At 33.4% G+C, this 22,900-nt stretch overlaps 1 protein-coding gene across 1 annotated transcript in view; it reads right to left on the bottom strand.

Annotated features, from left to right (window-relative positions):
- GUCY1B3 (guanylate cyclase 1, soluble, beta 3) overlaps positions 1-22,900 on the bottom strand; it is a 45,929-nt gene that overhangs the window by 8,104 nt on the left and 14,925 nt on the right. The window contains exons 3-8 of the mRNA XM_008586614.1: positions 20,402-20,502; positions 19,375-19,493; positions 7,399-7,596; positions 4,965-5,195; positions 3,911-4,027; positions 2,809-2,942 (exon numbers count right to left, since the gene is read on the bottom strand). Coding sequence (XP_008584836.1) covers positions 2,809-2,942; positions 3,911-4,027; positions 4,965-5,195; positions 7,399-7,596; positions 19,375-19,493; positions 20,402-20,502 — 900 coding nt within the window. The remainder of the gene's footprint in view (positions 1-2,808; positions 2,943-3,910; positions 4,028-4,964; positions 5,196-7,398; positions 7,597-19,374; positions 19,494-20,401; positions 20,503-22,900) is intronic.

Raw genomic sequence — 22,900 nt, 5'->3', positions numbered from 1 at the left:
GTGCCATCAGCAGAAACTGAAAGATCATGTAGAAAACTTTCTTGTGAAACCTGCTCAGGTAATTCATACAAGGCTGTTACTTATTATTACTATATTTTTCCTCATAAAGAGAGGAAGAACAAAATCTATCTTCACTCTATTTTTCAGAAATAATGATGCTTCTTTTGAGAAACTAATTCATTTTTGCCTTAAGGATTCCATAAATATTGTAACTGGTTGTTTTTCCCTTTTGTACACAATGATTAAAAGTTTATAACCAGATTTATGACCCATCTTCAACATGCATTTTATATACTTAAGACTTTATGGCATGTACTTTATGTGCTATTCTTACTTCTGACTCTCATTTATTCTTTACATATTTTCTTTGACCAATTTTTTCTCATCTATTTGAAGCATTATTTGATCTTGCTGAATTTTGTACATCTTTGTAATATCAAGTCATTTTTGGAATAACAGAATAATGTTTATTGATTCAGGGACCACCTGTAAGAAAAAGTTGATTGCTTTTTGAAAATTTACTCTTTGGTTAAAATGTGTTAAAGTTATATTATTGGAATTATTGAATTTTTTAAATGCAAAGTAATTACTTCTAGTCACTTAGAATAATAATTTCTCTATAAATGAGAAAATTGAGTTATGACTTTGAAGAATTTTGTATTAATAAATGTTCCCCCTGCAATATAAATCAAGACAAAAACTAGCATGCCAATATAGAAAAATAAAACAATCAAAGGTTTTACTAATGAAGCATACAGTCCTTTTAGATTTTGTTAAAATGGACATGTAAGTGAAAGCCCACTTGCAGAAACAGACACATCTGGAANTTATATTATTGGAATTATTGAATTTTTTAAATGCAAAGTAATTACTTCTAGTCACTTAGAACAATAATTTCTCTATAAATGAGAAAATTGAGTTATGACTTTGAAGAATTTTGTATTAATAAATGTTCCCTCTGCAATATAAATCAAGACAAAAACTAGCATGCCAATATAGAAAAATAAAACAATCAAAGGTTTTACTAATGAAGCATACAGTCCTTTCAGATTTTGTTAAAATGGACATGTAAGTGAAAGCCCACTTGCAGAAACAGACACATCTGGAAAGAGGCCAGCTCATCTTCCAAGTGGTATAGAAGACCTGCCCATGAGCAAAGAGAAAAGAAGACTATAAGCTTAAAAAAGGAAATAAATAATTAAAAATGCTCACTTTGTGTTAGAAAACTTAATCATAGAGGTCTCATTGTTCTAAAAATTTTCTTTATTATTATTTTAATGAGTTACTAATACAGCTTTTTTCCCTAAATTTAAACTAATCATGTTGGAATTACTTATTTTACTAGTAAAAGTCCTTTTAATTGATCTCTCACTTTAGTGTGAGTACAGATCTTTCTACACACATGAGCAGGTTCCATATGACAATCTGTGATTGCCTCAATGTGTGACCAATTTCTGCATATGGCATTTAATACATAGACTCCAAATTTTCTGCTTCTGTTTCTAAAAAAAATCTTTCTCTCCATGAATAGAAACTGTCCCTATCATTTCCAAGAGAAGCTGTCATTCTACTGAAGCTTCACTTGGAAAGAGGCAGAAGAAGAAAACACTTCCTGATAGCAGATGAGATATTGTTACATCAATGTAGGTTATTTACAAAAAAAAGGANAACACTTACTGATAGCAGATGAGATATTGTTACATCAATGTAGGTTATTTACAAAAAAAAGGGGGGGGGTTATATATTTCTCAGAAAAATAATCATCATTATTCTTATATAGACTTACATATTATTTATATAATTATACATTATTATGTATAATTATATTGTTAATATTAAATATACTTAAATGATTAACAAGATAATATATTATACTTATTTGGTCATATATTATTCTTATGTAATCTTTAACATTACAGTAATAATATGAAAAGAGGTTGCTACAAAATTTATTAGAATTTTTGGAAATTTTTAAAATGGTATCTTTAAATGAAAAGTGAACATGGTGGAGTTTAAATTAAATTTTTAACCAATAGCCCACCAAAGCATACTTTCTCAAGTGTGATACCAGAAAATACACATACATTATGGTTATACAAACTTATATATACACAAAATATTGCCTAACAACAATTCCCACAGTTATCTTTTTCTATTGTTCTAAAGAAAACTTAGGTATAACTTTCATAATCTGAATTCCATGCACTTTTTAGTAAAATGCTTTCTCAAATTGAGAAAACAACAACCTACAGTTTTACTTCTCTCTAATTTTATTACAAATAGCATTCTTTACATAAATTTCATTTTAATAATATATTTAGAACAATGTGTCCTGTTAAAGTAGCTAAATATTTTTAATGTAAAATAATTCATACCCAAAAATAGAGTCCTTTTAGATTTTTTGCTAACATTCTATAAAAAAGGTAATTTCTTGGTGTCAAATATACCCCATGTATTGATTATACCATCGTATCAGATGCTTTATAGAATTGCTTTTCTACATGATGACTTTTTAAGGTACAAAAGTATAGAATTAGCTAACTTCAGATTAGGTATCCCATGACCTACTTGCATAAGCACTTCGCAGATGAATTAAGACATGGCAAACAGAACAGAATACATGATTTCTTCTGAATTTATAGCAAATGTTAAATGAGATTATCCTTGTTATATAGAAGTATATATAACAAGGGTTGTAAAATCTACAGTTCAGAATATATAAACATAATTGAATAAAATGTTAATGAATTCTTTTGTTAGCTGAAGAAGGGTACTTACATCCATTTTAATTAATTTAAAAATTATTACCTTGGTGAACACAGAAAAAGTATGCTATCTGCTTCAGGTAAGTAGATCATTTGACCCTTGAGACGTAAGCAGCTGATCTCAGTCCCAGTCAGTTCATCCTCACATTCTAATTTCTCTACATCCAACAATCCTTCCTTGAAAAGGCAAGACATAACCATTAACTAGTGCCTTTCTTCCTACCTAACAGTTCAGCAACAAGAAGAACACACATACCTCATTTCCTACCAAACCATAAGGGAGAGTAAGTGCATCAACTGGAACAGGAGAGGGCATTTCGCCAGAGTTCTGCCAGGTGATAAGCACAGCGGCTGCCTTACAATTCCACAGAAAAGTGAATTGACTGTCTCCTTTGAACTCAGAGGGACAGTAGCTGTGCTACCACTCACACATTTATTTAAAGCTTCTGTGAATTTTTTTCATGATTTTCCAGTATGGCTACAACATATTTAACAAGACTCTACCAAAGAATAAACCAAGCCTCCATTTGCCAACCCCATATTCATAGAGAAGCTGGAAGTATTCAGTTCCAAATACATAAAGTATGTGTAGGTAAGGCCTTTGGGGGAGCTGTGGGAAGGATGAAATGTGTTTGTACTCTGGGAAAATGACTTTTGCTATGTCTATATCAAGAACAGATGCTGAGAGATCTGCACACTATCTAAATTATCCACTGCATAGATACTTTATCACTTTCATTTTCCCATAAAAAATGGCACCTATAATAATGGCCAATTTTAGGGAGAATAAATTAGTGGCTTTGGGTGACATTTTAAAAAATCTTTATTAGTTCTGGTTTTTACACTAAGGCATTGTAACTGTACAGGGAGTAAAAGATGTTGGTTTTAGTATGTGAAACTGGGATGTTCCAGCAAAACAGTCTCTAAAATCTTACTTTTTATTAATTCTGATAGAGTTCCACTGCTCTTCAGGCAAAACAAAATCAATAACATTGCCTTTTAAATAGGTCTCGCTTTGAGGTTTGATTTTTATATCACTATATTTTCTTCATCTCAGAGAATATGATAGCAGCTAATTTTCCCTTCTGCCACTTCTAATTTGTAACTTATCTTACTTACATTTAGTGAAATAATATCTTGATTACCTTGCTTCTCAATACGAAAACAGTATTGATGTGTGAAAGGATCCCATGGAAACTAATATCAATGTGAGGACGAACCAGAGAGAAGACAGACAAAAGGCTGCAATTCCCAGGCTGGAGCTAAAATGTAGATAAAGAGCAAAGGGCACTTAATTAGTTAAAACAATTTCTATGGTTTGATATTAATCACTAGATTAAACCAGCTCAATTATATTTAAAAATAGAGAGTCATAATTCTTGTGTAGGAAACTTACCTGAACTGTGGACTCAAATATTCATCTATGCAACTCAGTGATTAAGTGGACATCAAATAGTTTCATGAACATGAAACCTAATATTATTAGATGATTAATATTCGAATATAAGCAAATATAAGTAAAAGAAGCATTTCAGAAGAAGAAAGAATGAGAAAGATAAATATCTTTTAAAACGTAGCATGTTGTGTTAAATGCCCATGGCTTGAAATGAAATTAAAATATCAAAAGACTAGCAAATACTTTCTTAAAGTTTATCAAAAGATAGCTAATAATAACAATAATAGGTAATATTTATTGATTGCTTACGATAAACCAGGCACTGGACTAAGTATTCTTCATGCACTATCTATCCTCATGTCAGCATAAAGGAAAACAGGTAAAGCCAGAGAGGTGAAGTAACGTGTTTAAGGTCACAACAAGGGAGAGGCAGTCAGTCTAGGAGCTCAAACAGTACATTATTCTGCTTTCATAGGTTTACACCTGATCCCATTTGGGCTAATCCTGAATTATCAGCTGATTGTTACTAGAAATTATCAACTTCCTCATTAATGCAATATACCATTTCTACAAAATATTTTTAATGTCCCTATAAGTGATTAAAATAGAAAAAATAAATACATGTCTAAGAAAAGTCACAGTATGTTCACTTAACTCACAGTTAAACAATTTATGTAATATATAATTTGCTGCATGCTACCTGATACATAGTCGATGGGTTAAATGAATGAATGTCTGCTTGCTACAATGGTATCTTTGTGGCCTTTTGTCTCAGGCCCCAAGCAAGTGTTCTGTCACTTTACCTGGGGGAGCACTCGGTATATGGCATTTCCACACTGAGTCACCACTAGGTCCCGGTCAAATATTATGTGAAAAGGAAAAGCTTTGCAGAAGGTATATGGGCTGATGCGTGATTCCTGGGTACCATTTTCTTCAAATCTGTCCAGATCTTCATAAAAATCCTCTTCTTTGGACTCTTTTTCTTCAATTAAAAATTGAGTATGATCACATTCTTCATTTCTTTGCTGAATAACCTTAAGTCAAAGGGTGAAGTGGTGTTAATTGTCTGCATTTCAGTTTAAACACCTAAGTATAATAAGCCAGTTATGAGAATTAAGTTTAGAGGGTTAATTACAAAAATAAAATATGTAAACTCTATAGACATTTCTAAAATAGAAAAATATTTCTGAACACTTGTCCATGGAATTTAAAGACTGAATTATTCACAGTAAAATTGCAAATTTGGTATCAGTTCCCCAGAAGTCTGTATGGCCTCTTTGATAGAATTCGGAAAATAGCATCCCCTTGTCCTGGTAGGCTGTACCTCCTCAGCCAGGCACACTTGTACAGTAAACAACCTAAAAATCATATAAGATGAATTATCAAATATGATCAAAATATTTCAAAATAATGGGAAATGAAATGATAGAGATGCATATTTAAAAATACATGCAACATCATTTTTATTCATCAATTGGCAAATATAAAAAATCACAATACCAAGTTGGGTAGGGTACTGAAAAAGAGTCTTCTCAATGGGTATTTTGGTTAATATTTTTGAAAGATAAATTGATTATATGTATAAAAATACCTAAAAATTTTGTAAATTCTTGCTTTAGTCCAAATCCAGCAATTCAATCTAAGGAAGTAATCATAATTATAAGCCAAGCTCATAATTTATTGAAATAATACATTTCTAAAATAGGCAAATACATTATTATTTAAGTATAGAAATTTTTTTTCTTTTGAGTTTATGAAATTGCAAGCAATACATCCTCTTATACAGGGAAAAACTCTATCTCAACTAAAGCCAGATCCAAACGGGGAATGGTTGAAGCAACATTTCTTCAGCTACACCTAAATGAAAACAAAATGCTTCTCATTTTTACTTTTTTTGTTCAGGAGTGCACTGTAGCATAATCTGAGACTTAAAGAACAAATCAAAACATCTATGGATGCTATTGCGTATTGTTTTTCAGATTCATTCCTCAATGGCAAATTTAGAATATCATTACTTAATTTGCCACACTGATTAAGTGTTACTATTCTTATTTATAATTTTAAAATTTTGCCTTTATTCAAGGTTTTAATTTTTAAATGTCTCTGGATTTTATAATGTCACGTAACACACAAGCCCCACTTTGTAGTTGTAGAAAAACTAATGATGCACCTGAGAATCCAAGTGCCAATAAGAATTGACACCAATTCCTGAAAGAAAGAAAGCCAAGAAATCTAATGTGACATTACTAGATTAAATATATGGAAACTTTTCTAATATAATCCATTTAAATTAATAAAATTAGGTATTATTTTACAGATAATTGTTTCTTTGTGGAATTTTATTGTCTGCAAAAATATTATACAAAATTTTTATTTTGTATAATACTGAACTTGAGAGTTTTGGTCTTCCCGTGTGTGTTAGAACATAGCTATGATACTGCAGAAAGAACTGCCTATAAGATTTTCTATAAAGAAGAAAAAGTTGAAATAAAGTGTCCTTCTCCCCAGTTTGGCACAAGTTTAGGGCCACTGTAAAATGGCTCTTGGGGCTAAACATGCTGAGCACACAACAAGTGGCTGACTGAGAGGGTGCATATGGGCCAGAGATAGAGTAAAACAGTGCTTCTCCTTGTCGTGACATTGCTGTATCAGTACCTTGAAATTATCACTCAAAACTAAGCATACATATTACCAAGAGCACAATTATTTTTAAGGTACCGGACCTGGCTTCTCCGACCAAAGTAACTTGATTTTAAAAAAAAATTTTTTTTTTAGTTCACAAAATGAGATGTTCCAACTATATTTCAGGGCAGACAAAAAAAATTCCACAAAGAAACAATTAACTGTAAAATAATACTTAATTTTACATCATCTTAAAATTTGACACCCAATGTTATGGGTATTTTGCATGCCGAAGCCCACAACTCAGTCAGTCACACATCCTCCTGCTTCCCAGCTGGCGTGTGCTCACAGAGCATGGAAACTAAACTGCATATTGCCTTAAGCAATGTATAATTAGAAAGAAAAATCTGCTGCCACAAGGAAAAAAATACCCCGCATAATGCATTCCAAGGCCAAATATAGAAAACTGCTGGAGTTTCCACTGTTACAGCTTACAGCTTATATATACCTCTGGGAAGGTCCATTATCAGCCATAAGTAAAAGTACATTCATAGAGTTATTTTTAACATTCTAATGTCATCTGCGTTCAGAAGAGTCTCCATTATTGTTCGTTACCTTCATGTCTATTTCTGTGCCATGTATTTGTTGAGCTACTGTTTTAATGATTCCAATGACAATATCCTGAAGTCCTTCTCTCTCTGAGTAGTAGTGCAGAATGAGTCCTTTCCCCTTTTCTGCATCAGTGCACCTAAAAGAAGGTGCACGCATACCTGGGTAGATAGTAGCAAGGTGGTCGTGCAGAGCATCAAGGTTCTGCAATAAAGAGGAAACAGTGATGAATAAATAATGCTTCCACCATTACAGCCAAATTTGGGAAAGCAACATATGGAGACCAGGCTCAAATCTGAGTTGCCTGGGCAGATGGGCAGGGTAAACATTCACGGAGCACATCCTTCATTCACTTGATATCTGCAAAGCAAGTACCAGAGAGAAATTGAAACTAAAATAGTATAATTAAGGAAAATATCTATAGCTTTTAATACTTAGTACATTTTAAGAAAGGATAAGCAAGTGGGATGTAAAAAAAGAATGCCTGAAGCAGAAAAAAGAACATAGTTAATAGCTAAGACCAAGATATGCATATTTTCAGGAGTCTGGGGTAGTTGTATATGCATGTTGTGATAAACAAGGAATGCCCAAAGTAACCGCAGAGTAAATACTCTTTTATGTACACTACAGTCCTAAAACTTACTTTTTAATTCAAAAAACTACATCAGAGTTATAAGCATATTAAAATATAAGCATACTATTTTGTGAAGTAATGTTTTAAAAATTAAAGCAGGATACTGTCTTCACATTCAATAGTATTCTCCAGTCAAAGTAGAGTTTCATGGTTAACCTGCAAAGTAATTAGCTTTCAGAATTGAAATCTTGGAAAACTAATAAATTGGCCAATAAGTATTTTCTGTTCTTGTAGTTTTGCTGTTAGTTTAGAACATGCCAAATTCCCTACTGTCCTATATTAATCACTTAATATAGAAAACTGATTTGTATAAAGATTACCAAAAATAATAGTGCAAACTACACTTTTTATGTGGCACGACATGCTTTTTCAAAATAATAGTTCATAATGTGTTGGTGTGTGGGGGATGTGAGTGTGTGTTTATGTGGCACATGTATAGTAGCATACACATATAGCACAATATAGTACAGGAATTAAGAGTAAGGTGACTTTAGAATAAAGTAAACTTGGGTTTAAATTATGACACTGTCATCATCAATTGTCAGGGTTGTAGACAATTGACCCGACCTTCTAAAACTAGATTTCCTCTGACAAAGTGAAGATGATGTATAGAAAGCACTTAGCACATTCCAGGTTTGGTAGGCAGAATAATTGTGCCTCACAGATTTTTATACCTTACTCCCTGTGAATGTTTCATATCACATGGTGAAAGGGATTTTGCAGATATGGTTATCCTGAATAATCCAAGTGAGCCCAAACTAGTCACATGAGTGACTGAGTCCTTAGAAGCAAGAACCTTTCCTGGCTACATTGAGAGAGAGGTGCAATGACAGCAGGTCAAAGACATGGGAGCAGGAGGATTCACCACCCTTTTGCTGCTGCTGAGACACAGAAGACTGCTCAAGCTCTGGAGAGAGAAGCTTCTAGGATTTCAGGGTAGCCCCGCGCTGACAGTCAACAGGAAACTCGGTCTTCAGCCTTATTACAGCATAGTACTGAATTCTGTCAACACCTGAATGAACAAGGAAATGATTATCCCTTACGAATAAGGAACACAGCCCTGCCAGCACCTTGATTATAGTCTAGTAAGGCCTGTAATGAATTTCCAACTTACAAAACCATAAGATAATAAATTTACATTGTTTTAAGCACTGAAATATGTTACCATTCGTTATGGTATCAATAAAAACCTGACACAACAAGCAGATAGTAACCTATGAATAATTGGTGATTATTGTCAAAGAGAAGGGAAAAAAACAAAACAGTTTCAGGATTCTATGGGCATAAAAGAATGTATTTAAGAAGAAGGTGCTGGAAAATGCCAAAATTGAACTATGACTGTCATCCTCAGTGTTTCAAAGAGGTCAGTTTAGAGAAAAAGAAAAATCCCGTATGAAATCAGGAAGAAACTGGAATGAGCATGAGATGATTCCATAGGTGCCACGGTTTGAGCAATAATTCAACGACGCACCTATGGCACTGTTGTTCAATTTTCCATCCATCCATTCATTTTATAAGGTTAATATCCTGTACTCTGTCGTGCAGGCAGCAGGGTGGGGTGGAAGTTTGGATACAGATCTGAATGATGTGGATTAAATAGCTCCTGGTTTATATAGTAAATGGATTTGGCTTTTGATGAGCAAATGAGGGTGTCAACAACTGAGACTGAAAGAATGAAGTAAAAAGACTTCAAAGTGAAATAAGACCTGAGCTATGTCATGAAGGTTGGCATTCTGATCTAGAGAAGTATTTCAGTGATCTCCTCAAGTGGGTAAATCTGCTGTCTTTTTAAATTGCCTTCATCTATAGTGCTTCTGTTTTCTTCCCCAAATTTACACCTGTTGTTCAAGTCAGGCTAGTTCTTAACAAAAACATCAGTTCACCCTAATGGCCTCTAGAGGCCGCTATTGCCATGTAAAAGTTACACAGTATAGCAAACACGAAGTATTGCAGTCTGTATGACCTACAAGCCCCTGAATCCTGAAACTATTTTACTTGGTTGAATAGTACGAGAGTCCTTCAAAAAGTTCATGGAAAGATTCATATTATTTTTCAATTCTATTTTTCCATGAGCTTTTCAAAGTACCCTCATACAAGGGGTTCTTCTTATGACCATTCTTCTTGTGGGAATTCTTCCCTGAGAAGGGAAGACCTGAGGACTGCTCTTTGTAACCCTCCCAGATCCCTTACACTTTTACTGGTGCAAATAATCTTGTGACAGAAAATTTGGTGAGAAAAAAAAACATCAAAAGACTTTGCTTTTACCTTCATTTCCTACAAATTCCAATTTGAGTTTGTGGTTGCATTTAGGACATTTTTCTAATACAGTAAGGTTGAAGTACTGTGTTGTGGCTCATTTTTAAAAAATCAAATCAATTAATCACTTGGAAGAGGTATTGTAATATATTTTTCAATTTTTCCTATACAAAATATTTAAATATTCCATAAGTTAATATGACCATATCACTTCCATACTCATCTATTTCATCCTGTATCATACTGTAATATTAGCATGTTTCTACCTGCAGCCAAGCGGACGGTATGAGGCGGTAACAACTGACACAATTTATGTCTGCAGCACCATTGATGCTAAGGCAGATTGGGGACCGGACATGATGGCCCAAGCCTGCTACTCCATGAATCATTAAGGTGCTGTAAATGTGCGTGGAGCCATTTTAACTTAAGTAAAGGTATTGTGAATATTCAGGTCTTAATATTAATAATGCTTAAATTTATCACTTAAAGGCAAGTGAAATGCAAAAAAATGCCAAGTGAGAATGTTCATCTTGTAAGTCTTTTGTGGTAACCAACTCTCCAGAGATTCACTGTTTTATTGAACTATTAATTAAATGGACAAGCAAACTGCTTTCCTGGAGCATAAAAGATTTAACACCACTTAATGTAATATTGATTTTCTTTAGATAGTATCTAACATGAAAAAACACTCTTGGGACTTCTCTAGTTACAGTTTTTCTTATTTGGTTTTACTCTCTCCAAATTAAAGTGATTACCACAGCTTGCCCATTATAAGAAATGGGATTATGATTAAAAATTAAGTTATTTTAATTTGAGTACATTTCTATTGCTAATAAATGTGCCATCTTCCTATTTAGGCTACATTTGTTTCAGAAACCTAATAGACCACAGAAGAGATTCTTAAAATAGCCAAGAGAAAACCTTTTCCACAATTGATAACACTGTCTAAACAAAGTTAATTATTCATCCACATGGCTGTAATGATGTATTCTGGAGAACCAGAGTTTTATATGAAAACTGATATTGTTTTATTTCTAAATATACTCAAGGAAGCAGAAATAAAGAGAAAGGAACTTCATGGCCAATTGCAAAGTATATACATATCTAGGAAAGCACAGGAGACACTTAAATGTAAACACATATACTGCAGCACAAGTAGATTCCCAGGACACAATACAGCAAACCTCAAATATACTTTTATTCATTCTTTTTAGGTTTATAAAATCAAAAAGCAGAAGAGTAATAGAGAGTAGGTCCATTAATCTATTTTACCTTGAGGTTTTAATTTCATTTCATAAAGTTCTGATGTCATTTTACTGTTTTGCCTACAAACAAAATGAGTGTACTTTTTCTACTCAGGAATTCTACCACCTGTAAATCCAGTTCATTTTGTCACCTAGCATTTATCATTTCATAGAAGAAAAATTAGTTCTGGAAGCCTGAGAAACTGTAATGGAGTTCCAGATTTAGTACACTCCACAGATTTAGGAAACAGAGAATGATTTATTATTCCTTTAAAAAATAAAGTTCCATATTTCTTTTCTTTTTTCTTCCTTTTGTTTTTTTAAATTTCCATATTTTTAAAGATCTTGGAATGTTTCACAATAAATGCACATTTTCTATTGTAATACGCATGCCAAAAATAAGCTCATTCAGAATTGCAGAGGCAGATTAACCAGAAATCAGCTACCTCACTTCCCCGTTTCTAGGACATCTAATTAAAAATTCCTACATGATTCACAGAAATGGGGATAGTAAGACCTTGTCTTGAAAGTTTTGAAGGAAAGAAATTTTTGAGTCCCCAAAAATCCTTATTCTAATGGGTGGGAAGAAGACACTTGTCTGTGCTGAGAATATTACTGAAGTTTAGGTCTGAAAGAAATCTTAAAAATTAGTCATTGCAAACCTCTTTTTTTTTTTAATAAAGGAGAATGAAGCACAGAATTTCCTTTCTTTTTATTCCCCACACCTCTGAAAAATAGGACCAACACCAACATTCTTTAATAAGAATCGTGTTATTTGCAAAATGTTTTAAGTTATATAAGAAAAAAATCATTTTAGAATTTGAGGATGAAAAATTTAAACAAACAAGACCTAAATAAAGTGGAAAACCAAGCCCTAGATAATGGAAAGCACAAAATTAATTAGCATAAAATCAGATCAAGTAAAAAGTTAATGCTTTAAAGATATTTTTTTGCCTTTTCTTCCTGGAATTACTCCGTGAGAAACAGCCTTCCAAATTAAAAGATACAGAGAATCTTTTTAAAAAGAAATAATAGAAAGCTGTATTTAAAAAGAAATTGTACCAGAGTCAGTAAAGTTATTTAAGTGGGAATAGCTTTAATACCATATATATTTATCATTACCATCCTTTCAAGAGAAATATTTGAATTAAAGGGAAAAAAATAGTCAAAGAAATATACCTGTATAAAATATTGCCTTATTCTACTGCTTCCAAACTCATGTTAAAAAAACCAAGATCCAGATTATATAATACTACATTTGACAATTAATCAATATTTTGTAAAATTGTGAAAACATATACCAGTTATTCAAAGAAAAATGTCTTACAATTCTAAAATACCTCTTATCTTCCTTCACAAGTTTTTTTAGTAAAACTAAATCCTCTTTTGTCAATTTTAAAATTGCAGGTTGTAGAAACTGATATTTTGGATGCTGAGAAATAAGTTCCTTTTGAAATTCATAAGTTAAAAATAAAGTGAATGGTGCATTTTTTTTCTAAGAAATATAAATAATTTAGGGAAGTATTAGAATTTTACAGCTGTTCAGGAAAAAACTCATATTTCCCAAAATAACTCTTTGCACAAACATTTAAGAATTAGATCAGTCATCAATCCCAGATTGTTCCTTGTGGGCTGGCCAAATCACAATGTTGTATTTTATAAGACAAAATCTGGAGCCAACACGAATTGAAGAAAATCCCATTGCAGGCTGGTTGAAGAACTTGAATATATGATGGTACTTCAAAAAGTTCATGGAAAGATGCAATTAAAAGATAATATGAATCTTTCCATGAACTTTTTGAAGTACCCTCATACTGTATGTGAATTGCATGAATGAGTGAAACTGCTATCATATGAAGATTAATTGAAGGAGCCAGTGTCTCCAGCAAACAATAAAAGAATGTTTAATTATTAAACTAAGGTCTTTATGCATATTTAAACAGGCCCATAATTTAAATCCTAATGGGTCTCTAAAACTGCATTTTGCCCGTTTATTTTTCAACAGTCAATCTGGCAGTCTTTGATGTTCATTTTAATTTCCTTTTAACTCTGTAAAATTGTTGGAAAGGTAAATAATATATAATGTACTAATAACATAATAACACTGAAAATGAATTGGTAGTCATGTTTTGGATTGATTTGGGTTTCATTCCAAGAGATCGTATATTATTCTTCTCAAATATGGCTTACTCAAAGCTCTTGACTCATTGCACAGGTGCACATATCCATACTAACACAGACATAAGATATAAAGGGAAAAATAATATACAGAATACTGTTCCAGTTACCCATTGCTGTCTGTCAAACCATCCCAAAACTTATTGATTAAAACAATGATTTATTATTATCTTTCATGGTTCTGTGGGTTGTCTGGCTGAGTTGGGAAGTTCATGCATGGAGTTGGAGTCAAATGAAAACTGTGGCGGGAGACATAAGAACGGTACAGCAGGCTGGTTTTCCAAGATAAATCACTCAAACAGCTGGGTAGTTGTCACTGCCTCTTTGCTGGAAGCTCGGCTAGAGATGTTGACTGATAGTGTACACATGGCCTGTCTCTGTGGCTTGCGTTTCTCGTTTCATGTGTATGAGTTCCTAGGTGAAGCACTGTTAAGGCAGTGTTTATTAAGAGCCATTGTCAATAATGTACTCAACTGAGAGGCTGGGGATAGATGACTCACAAGGAAGTCCTCCTTGGCATAATGAGTGTGTTGGAGTTGTCCAGCTAAAGCATGGTCAAAGTCTCCTGTGTTATGATTTCAGTAACTATATTATTGTTCCCTGAGAGTTTCAAATAGATATATTAGAATGAACATTTAAAAACTGTCAACAAATACAAGCAATGTACCTTGTAAATTAAATACTAAACAGATATTTACCATGTCCACCTGAAAAGGAAATTGGTCTAGTATGTGTCTATTCTTTTATATTTCAATGTATAATTCATCTCTAAATAAAGTTATATGGTCTCACTAAAAGTGGGTTATCTTCAATAAATGAATTCATCTTGAAATATTAGTGTGTTTACTTCCTTTTGGTGTGTTTTCTTCCTATTTTTGCACAAACAACAAATATTGCTTTTTTGAAAGAAAAAAAAGATACTCATTCATTCCCAGATACACACTGTATTCATGGAGATACAATCATTAAGAGATTATATGTGGCCTCTGGCCTCCTGAAGTGTACATTACAGTCCAACAAGTAGAAATGGTAATGCAATGTGAGAACTACTGTGGCTGGGGAAATACAGTGTACTATGAGAACATGAGAAGGGCCAATTACCCTGCTTAGGATAGGGTAGAGGTTGGAGAAAGAAGTGAAGTCTTCCTGAAAGAAGTAATCTAACCTGCAGGATGAATAGGATTTATCTAGCTGAAAAGGAGCCAGAACAATGTTCCAGGAAAAGGAAGAGCATGTACAAAACTTTGGAGGATAGAGGGAATGAGATAAGTAAAAGTTTCTAAAAGATGTTCAGATTGGCTGGGCTGGGGAAGAGGAAGAGGAGGGATGAATAAGAAATGAAAGTAGTTTCAATAGTTTTAAATATTTTTGAGATTTTCTAATGGGCAATGGGGAATTACTCAAGTTTAAGCAAGAAAATGATATAAAGAGATATATTCGCACTTCAGAAAAATAACTAGATTTCCCAGCACCATGTGTTGAAAAGGCAGTCTCTTCCCCAGTATGTAGATTTGCTGGCTTTGTCAAAGATCAGATGGCTGTAGGCATATGGGTTAATTTCTGGGTTCTCTATTCTGTTCCATTGATGCATGTGTCTGTTTTTATGCCAGCATCATGCTGTTTTGATTATTATAGTATTGTAATATAGTTTATAGTCAGTAGTGTTGTGCCACCAGCTTTATTTATTTATTTATTTTTGCTCAGGATTACTTTGGCTATGCGTGGTCTTTTGTTGTTCCATATAAATATCTGGATGGCTTTTTCCATCTCAGAGAGAAATGTCATTGGAATTTTGATGGAGATTGCATTGAATTTGTAGATCACTTTGGGTAATATGGACATTTTCACAATGTTAATTCTTCCAATCCAAGGGCATGGGATATCTTTCCATCTTCTTGTGTCCTCTTTAATTTCTCTCAACAGAGGTTTGTAGTTCGCTTTGTAGAGATATTTCATATCCTTGGTTAGCTTTATTCCTAAGTATTTTATTTTTTGGTGCCTATTGTAAATGGGCTACCTTTCTTGATTTCTTTTTCTGCATGTTCACTGGTGGAGTACAGAAATGCTACTGATTTTTGTGTGTTGATTTTGTACCCTGCAACTTTGCTGAAATTGTTTATCAACTCTACGTGTTTTTTTATAGAAGTTTTAGGCTGTTCAATATATAGGATCATATCATCTGCAAAAAGGGACAGCTTGACTTCATATGTAGAAGAATGAAACTAGACCCGTATCTTTCACCATATACCAAAATCAACTCAAAGTGGATTAAAGAATTAAATATACACCCTGAAACAATAAAACTCCTTAAAGAAAACATAAGGGACACACTCCAGGAAATAGGAGTGGGTACAGAATACATGAATAGGACCGAAAAAGCACAGGCAACTAAAGGTAAAATAAACAAATGGGATTATATCAAACTAAAAAGCTCCTGCACAGCAAAAGAAACAATCAACAGAGTAAAAAACCAACCAACAGAGTGGGAGAAAATATTTGCAAAATATACATCTGACAAAGGATTAATATCCAGAATATAAAAGGAACTCAAACAACTTTACAACAAAAAAACAAATAACCCAATTAAAAAATGGGCAAAAGAGCTGAACAGACATTTCTCAAAGGAAGATACACAAATGGCCAACAGACACATGAAAAAGTGCTCAGTATCACTCAGCATCCAGGAAATGCAAATCAAAACCACACTGACATACCATCTCACTCCAGTTAGGAAGTTAACATCCAAAAGACTGAGAATGAAAAGTGCTGGAGAGGTTGCTGAGAAAAAGGAACTCTCATCCACTGTTGGTGGGGCTGCAAAATGGTACAGCCTTTATGGAAAATGATATGGCAGTTCCTCAAACAATTACAGATTGATCTACCATATGACCCAGTGATCCCACTGCTGGGAATATACCCAGAAGAATGGAAATCATCACGCTGAAGGGATACCTGTACTCCAATGTTTATTGCAGCTCTATTTACAATAGCCAAGAGCTGGAACCAGCCCAAATGTCCATCATTTGATGAGTGGATAAGGAAACTGTGGTATATCTACACAATGAAATACTACGCTGCTATAAAAAAGAACAAAATACTACCATTCACAACAACATGGATGGACTTAGAGAAAATTATATTAAGTGAAACAAGTAAGGCACAGAAAGAGAAATACCACATGTTCTCACTTATTTGTGGGAGCTAAAAATAAATAAATACACAAACAAATAAAGGTGGGGGAAGAAGACAGAATAACCACAAAATTTCCTTGAACTATTAAAGCCAAGTGCACAGATACAATGGGGGGGGGAGGTAGGGGTGGGGAGAGGAATGGGTAAAGGGGCATGAAAATCAAATACAATGTATTTTGAGAAGTAAAATAAAATAAAATTAAATTAAAAAATAAAAATAAAATAAGAAATTTTAAAAAAGAAAAATAACTAGAGTTAAGAATGGAGAAGAGTTTGGAGTCAGGAAGAGAGGAAGGGAAACCATCCAATATCTAGATAAGGTAGACTCTCCCTAGGAAGTGTCAAGGAAATAGAGAAAAATGGCACAATTCTCAAAATTCAGCATTCAGGAATAGAGTCTAAAGATTTGGTGATTGTTTAAAACCAGGGGGTGAACAAGAAAGAAAAATCTTTAAAATGATGCCCAGTTTATCTTACTCCTTAGTAAAGGGTTGATGTCTAGCATAAAGAATATTTTATTAATTTGTATAATAAAATTTTCAATTTTTATATGTGAGCTCGGATCTAAAAATAATTTATGGAAATCAATTGCTTTATTTTATAGCCATTTATATAGTAAAAAGTCCATTTAATTTCTATGTAATTAGCCTAATCATAACATACATATCTACTTTTAAGAAAAGCAGTATTTTAACATATTCATTTTGCTATTAAGATATATAATTTCAAAACCGCAGGGGGGAAAAGGCTGGATCAAAAATGTACAACTGTGATGAAACCTTTATAGTATTCTAACTTTCTAGTTTTCTCATTTTTCACACTCTTATACTGAAAGAAAAATAAAATTGTGTGTAACTTAAAGATATATTAACTGAATTTTATATAACCCAATGTATCCAAAATATTATCATCTCAACATGCAATTCAATATAAAATTATTACTGAACTACCTGAACTATCCGGTGTATATTTTACATTTACAGTACATCTCATTTCAAATGCTGAGTAGCCTCCTGTGCCTAGTGGCTATTGCATTGGATAATTCTGCTCTAGAACACAGAAAAACACACCTAAAAGGCTGCTTGTTCTCTTACTGTGTCATAAAAGGTTGGAAGATGGTCATAATGAGGAGAGGTTAAAAAATAAAAATTAAAATTAGTAAAATTATTTGAATATTTGTTTTGCTGTGTAGATATGGCCATTATGATAGAAAGTCAAAATTAAGATAGAACCAATGAAAGTTGAAACTTTGCTTATAAGGTGACAGGGGTCAAAAAAAACCCAGAATATGTATTCAAAAATCCAAAATCTCAAAACACTTTCAAGCATCAAACTTTAATCCATCTAAAATAATACATTTAAACACCGCCTGTTCAATTTTAACTTATATATCTCCTGGCAATTACTTCATTTGGAAGTGGTAGCTTTTCTTGACACCAGTAGTTTAGTAAATCCATGGCAGGAGATTGCAAACCAGTTTCCATTTTGATTTAATGCTGTTTTACGTTTATAAGAACAATGTCACTATGTAAACAACAGACATTTTGATTAAACACTAAAGTTCTTATTTTGGCTGTTAAATCAATAATGCAGCTGGATTGAAAGTAGTTTACATTCCCTCAAAACTGGGCTTCGGTTCAGCTAGTATCGCACTGACATCATTTTCCAGCAAGATCTGTCTGCTTTCAGCAGCCAGTTTAGAAATAATCCTTTACAAACAACCACATAATTTTCAATGTTAACACATTTCAAGAAGGTCTCACAAATGCTAGTGCTTAAAATAGTACAGTCAATCCAGAAATAGTCTTTCCTCTAATGTGTAATTTGTTAGTAAAAACTTTTAAGGTAATTTTAAAAAGAGTGTAAGATAAAGGCCTTTGGTGACATTATCTAGCTTTTTCACCTGAAACTACTTTGGTAGGTTTCCTATTTTCCCCTCTATAGTAGATTAATTAATATATAACTCACAGCAATGGCTCTCAAATTTGTTTTGGTAACAGAACACCTGAAAACCCTGGTGCTTTTTCCTAAACAAGAGCTCCAGGTAGAACTTCATAAATGCTGATATACTGTTTAATTATACTCTATAAACTAGAGTATTATTACAAATAGAAAATAAAACTATATTATTTGTCTAAAACATAAAAACATAACAACTAGCATATGTAACCATTAAAAAAAAAAAGGCAGTTGAACAGATCACAAGAGACCATTGGAGTTTTTTAGATAATGGTGATTTATGACTTGCATATTCAGTGTCAGCAACCAGAAGTTAAAGAAAAAATATAAAACAAAAATGCTAAAATGTATCCAAGACCATCCAATATCTACGATTTTATGTGAATTAGAAAAAGATCACTATGATTCCATTTCAGCAGTAAGACACTCTTACCCAGCTGGCTGAACAGAAGTATTCTAGAGACTATCTTTAAGAACTGAAAACCCAAAACTTTCAACTATAGGGCCTCAGAATGCTTACCTGTAGAAATTCTCTGACATTAGATCCCAGGACACGCAAGATTGTATCATAACCAGATTCTTGACAAAAAACGAAAAACATCTTCCCAAACATTTGGAGGATTTCTCCAGCATTGAGATCTATTTATAGTTTTGAGACAGAAGAAAAATTAAAAAGCATATCATAGATAGAATATTATTTATGGGCAGAATGAAGATAACTGCATATTAAAATAATTTAAAATACCCTCAATTTTTATGCAGAGTGAACACAGGTCACATAAATAAATTCTGGCCAGGACAATACAATGAAATCTGAAAAACAGTGTATAAATGTGAAAATTTTTACTTATAAGCAAAGCAATCAGTTTCTTAGCTTCCATAAAAAACTACTTAATTTTGAGCTTTTAAAGCATGTATTTAATGGATTATTTATTTTTTATTTTAAACACAGAAAGATTTCAAAATCGTCAAGAATGGGGAATAATGAGACGTTGGTTAATGGACATAAAATTACAGCTAAATTGGAAAAATAACTTCTAGTGATATACATGGGTGCTAGACATCTAAAATTAATAATAATTTATTGTATGTTCTCAAATGGCTAGAAGAGAGGAGCTTAAATGTTCTAATCACCAAGAAATGATAAATTTTTGTGATGATGAATTTGCTAACTATCCTGATTTGATCAATACACACTGTATCCGTGTACTGAAATATAACTCTATACTGCATAAATATATACAATCACATTTCAATTAAAAACTAAAAGGAATGAATGCACATGACAATATTTCAGTGCAAACTGATCTTTTCTTTACATAAATAACTTGACTGCATATAGTACATGACCTAAGGTCCTCTATAGAGCTTGTAGAAGAAAGAATCGGATTCAACAAAGCTTGGACCTAACGTCATATGTGAACATCCTCACCACTCGTGCTGTGCAGTACACAACTTGTAAAACTATACATGTGATCTTGAACCATGCATTCCTCCAGGCATCTATGTGTAACTTGGTCAAAGAAGAAAAGCTGTATTCAACTTACTGAGGACTTTGCTTGCAGCAGCAACCAAATCATAAGTTTTGGAGTCATCATATATTATTCTGACAAGAAACTGTCCCTCTTCATCTAACTGTGCCTCCTTTCTGGAAAACAAAAATGAGAAAGAGATAGGAGGAAAATTTTGAAATAAAAGAATAACTACTGTAGCTAAAATGATTGTATAAACAATGGTTTTATAACCGAAACAGGATTTGGTTTTTGCAAATTTGTTTAAATCAACATCACGTACATAAAAGTCCAGTGATTAAGCAGAAATTATGTCATATACCCCTCCCTAAATTAATATATTTAAGTATATTTTAGCAAGACTAACATTTCTATAGTACTATAGTGCCCAGTACAATACCTGATATTAAATATAATCAAGAAATAATTTTTAAATATAATCAAGAAATAAATGCTCAACAAATATTTGTTGAGTCCCTGTATGTGCCAGGCATTGTTCTCGGCACTAGAGATACAATCTTTAGTAAAACAGACAAAATTCCCCGACCTCTTGGAGCACACATTCTAGGAGAGGAGACAGACAATACATAAAACTAATACATAACATATAATGGTAAGTACTTTGGAGAAAAATAAAGCAGAGTAGAGCAGTGGGGAGCTGAAGTACAATAGCCAGGAAGGCCTCACTGAGAAGCTGGTATTTGAGCAGCAGCTGAAAGAGCTCAGGGAGTAGGCCACGAGCAACCTGGAGAAGCATATTCCAGGCACAGGGAAGAGCAAGTGCAGAGGGCTGGGCGGAAGTATGCCTGGCGTGTTGGAGAACAGCAGAAGCCAATGTGGCTGGAGCAGAAGAGAGGCAAAGTGGCTGTAAGGGAACGGGTCAGAGAGATAGCAAGAGGCCACAGTGTTTGAGCCCAATCAGACATTGGAATGATTGGCATTTACTTGAAAGAGATGATGTGTTTTGGCACTTGTGATATGATGATACGAACTGTCCTAGGATGAAAGGATTAATCTGGCTGCTGCACTGAGAATGTACTAAAGGCCTGTAGGATGGAGTGGGAAGATCAGGCCGGAGGCTACTACCAACATCCAGGGGAGAAACGCTGGTGACTTGAATCAGAGTGGAAGCAGTTGAGAGGCTGCGAAGTGGTTCAAATGCAGATAGATTCTGAAGGTAAATTCAATGTGATTTGCTGATGGATTGGAAACAGGATGTGAGGGAAGGAGAGGACTCAAGGATAACTTTTAGGTTTTTGGCCTGAGTAACTGGAAAGATGTCATCAGTAGCTGAATTGGGAAAGCATGCTGGAGGTGAACTGGGGGTTAAGATCAATAGTTATGTTTTAAACATATGAAGTTTAGGATGTCTTTAAACATATTAAGTTAGAGATGCCAAGTAGAATGATAAAATCTTCAAATATATCCTCAGCTTATTAAACACAGTAGCTTAAAATATACACAGTATTAGTGAAGGGAAATTATGGTTTTCATTTTTAACAGTTGTCATAATTGTATAAATATATTTATTTTGATAGGATTTGGATTACTTTTCCCAAACAAGTGTCCAAAGGGGAGGGAGAACCCATTGTTTAAAACGTTGTCAGCTACAGAGGTCAACTGACACATTCCCAGATATCTTTTCCAATATTAAATTCACACAAATACATGCAGCTTGGATATCAACCTCTGACTCTCAATCCAGCTCATCTAAGTCTCTATATGTTGCCAGGAGAATACAAGGGAAAGTAACTACTATAATTAGGTGCATTTTCAACACAGGGGCTCAAATAACTCCTTAAATATCGTAGGCCACAGTCACATTCTCTCCCTCTGAAGCTGTGCTATCACAGCTGCTGCTCCTGGCTAGACTTGTGCCTGCTCAAGGTAAAAATTCCAAATGGGGGCATGTCTTATATCACCATCACGTACATAAAAGATACGTGATGAGAGAGACAGAGATACTCTTAAAAACACCCTATGTTCTTCAGAGCATGCCATCTATCTGCCTGCAGTTATCCATAACACTGCATGTAAAAAATAAATACATAAAAATAAAAATAAAAAAAGAGCATGACTTTCATTTTGGTAAGCACAGAGATCTGAACTGCAAAGCCCAGAATTTGCTAACTAAACAAACTTGGGCAAATCACACACAACACATGAGCACTAAAGCCTCTCTTTTCTAAAATGGGAGCAACAACGTAGCTCCTGTTCCATAACCGTAAGGAGCTAGAGAGTGCAAACGAATGTTCTAAGTGGTTAAAACTCTATACGTATTACTAATGACTACAGTACTTTCCATGTCTACATACTCAAACAATTATAGACCTTTATATAAATTGTAAAATTTTTCTCCTTTTTCCCAAACATACCCAGCTTTTAAATGAAGGGGATGCAGCTGTTCAAAGACCTCATGTCTTTGTTATATCCAAAGTCATTGAGATATCCAAAAATTATGAAAATATAATGTACAAACAGTGACTTATTCTTTGACAAATACTATTACACATTTTATTCATTTTAATTTCTTTT

This window comes from Galeopterus variegatus, unplaced genomic scaffold (assembly GCF_000696425.1).
Source record: "Galeopterus variegatus unplaced genomic scaffold, G_variegatus-3.0.2 Scaffold4045, whole genome shotgun sequence".
NCBI classification, from domain to species: Eukaryota; Metazoa; Chordata; class Mammalia; order Dermoptera; family Cynocephalidae; genus Galeopterus; species Galeopterus variegatus.
The sequence above is the reverse complement of the archived record's forward strand: the minus strand, read 5'-3'. Positions and strand labels throughout refer to the sequence as shown.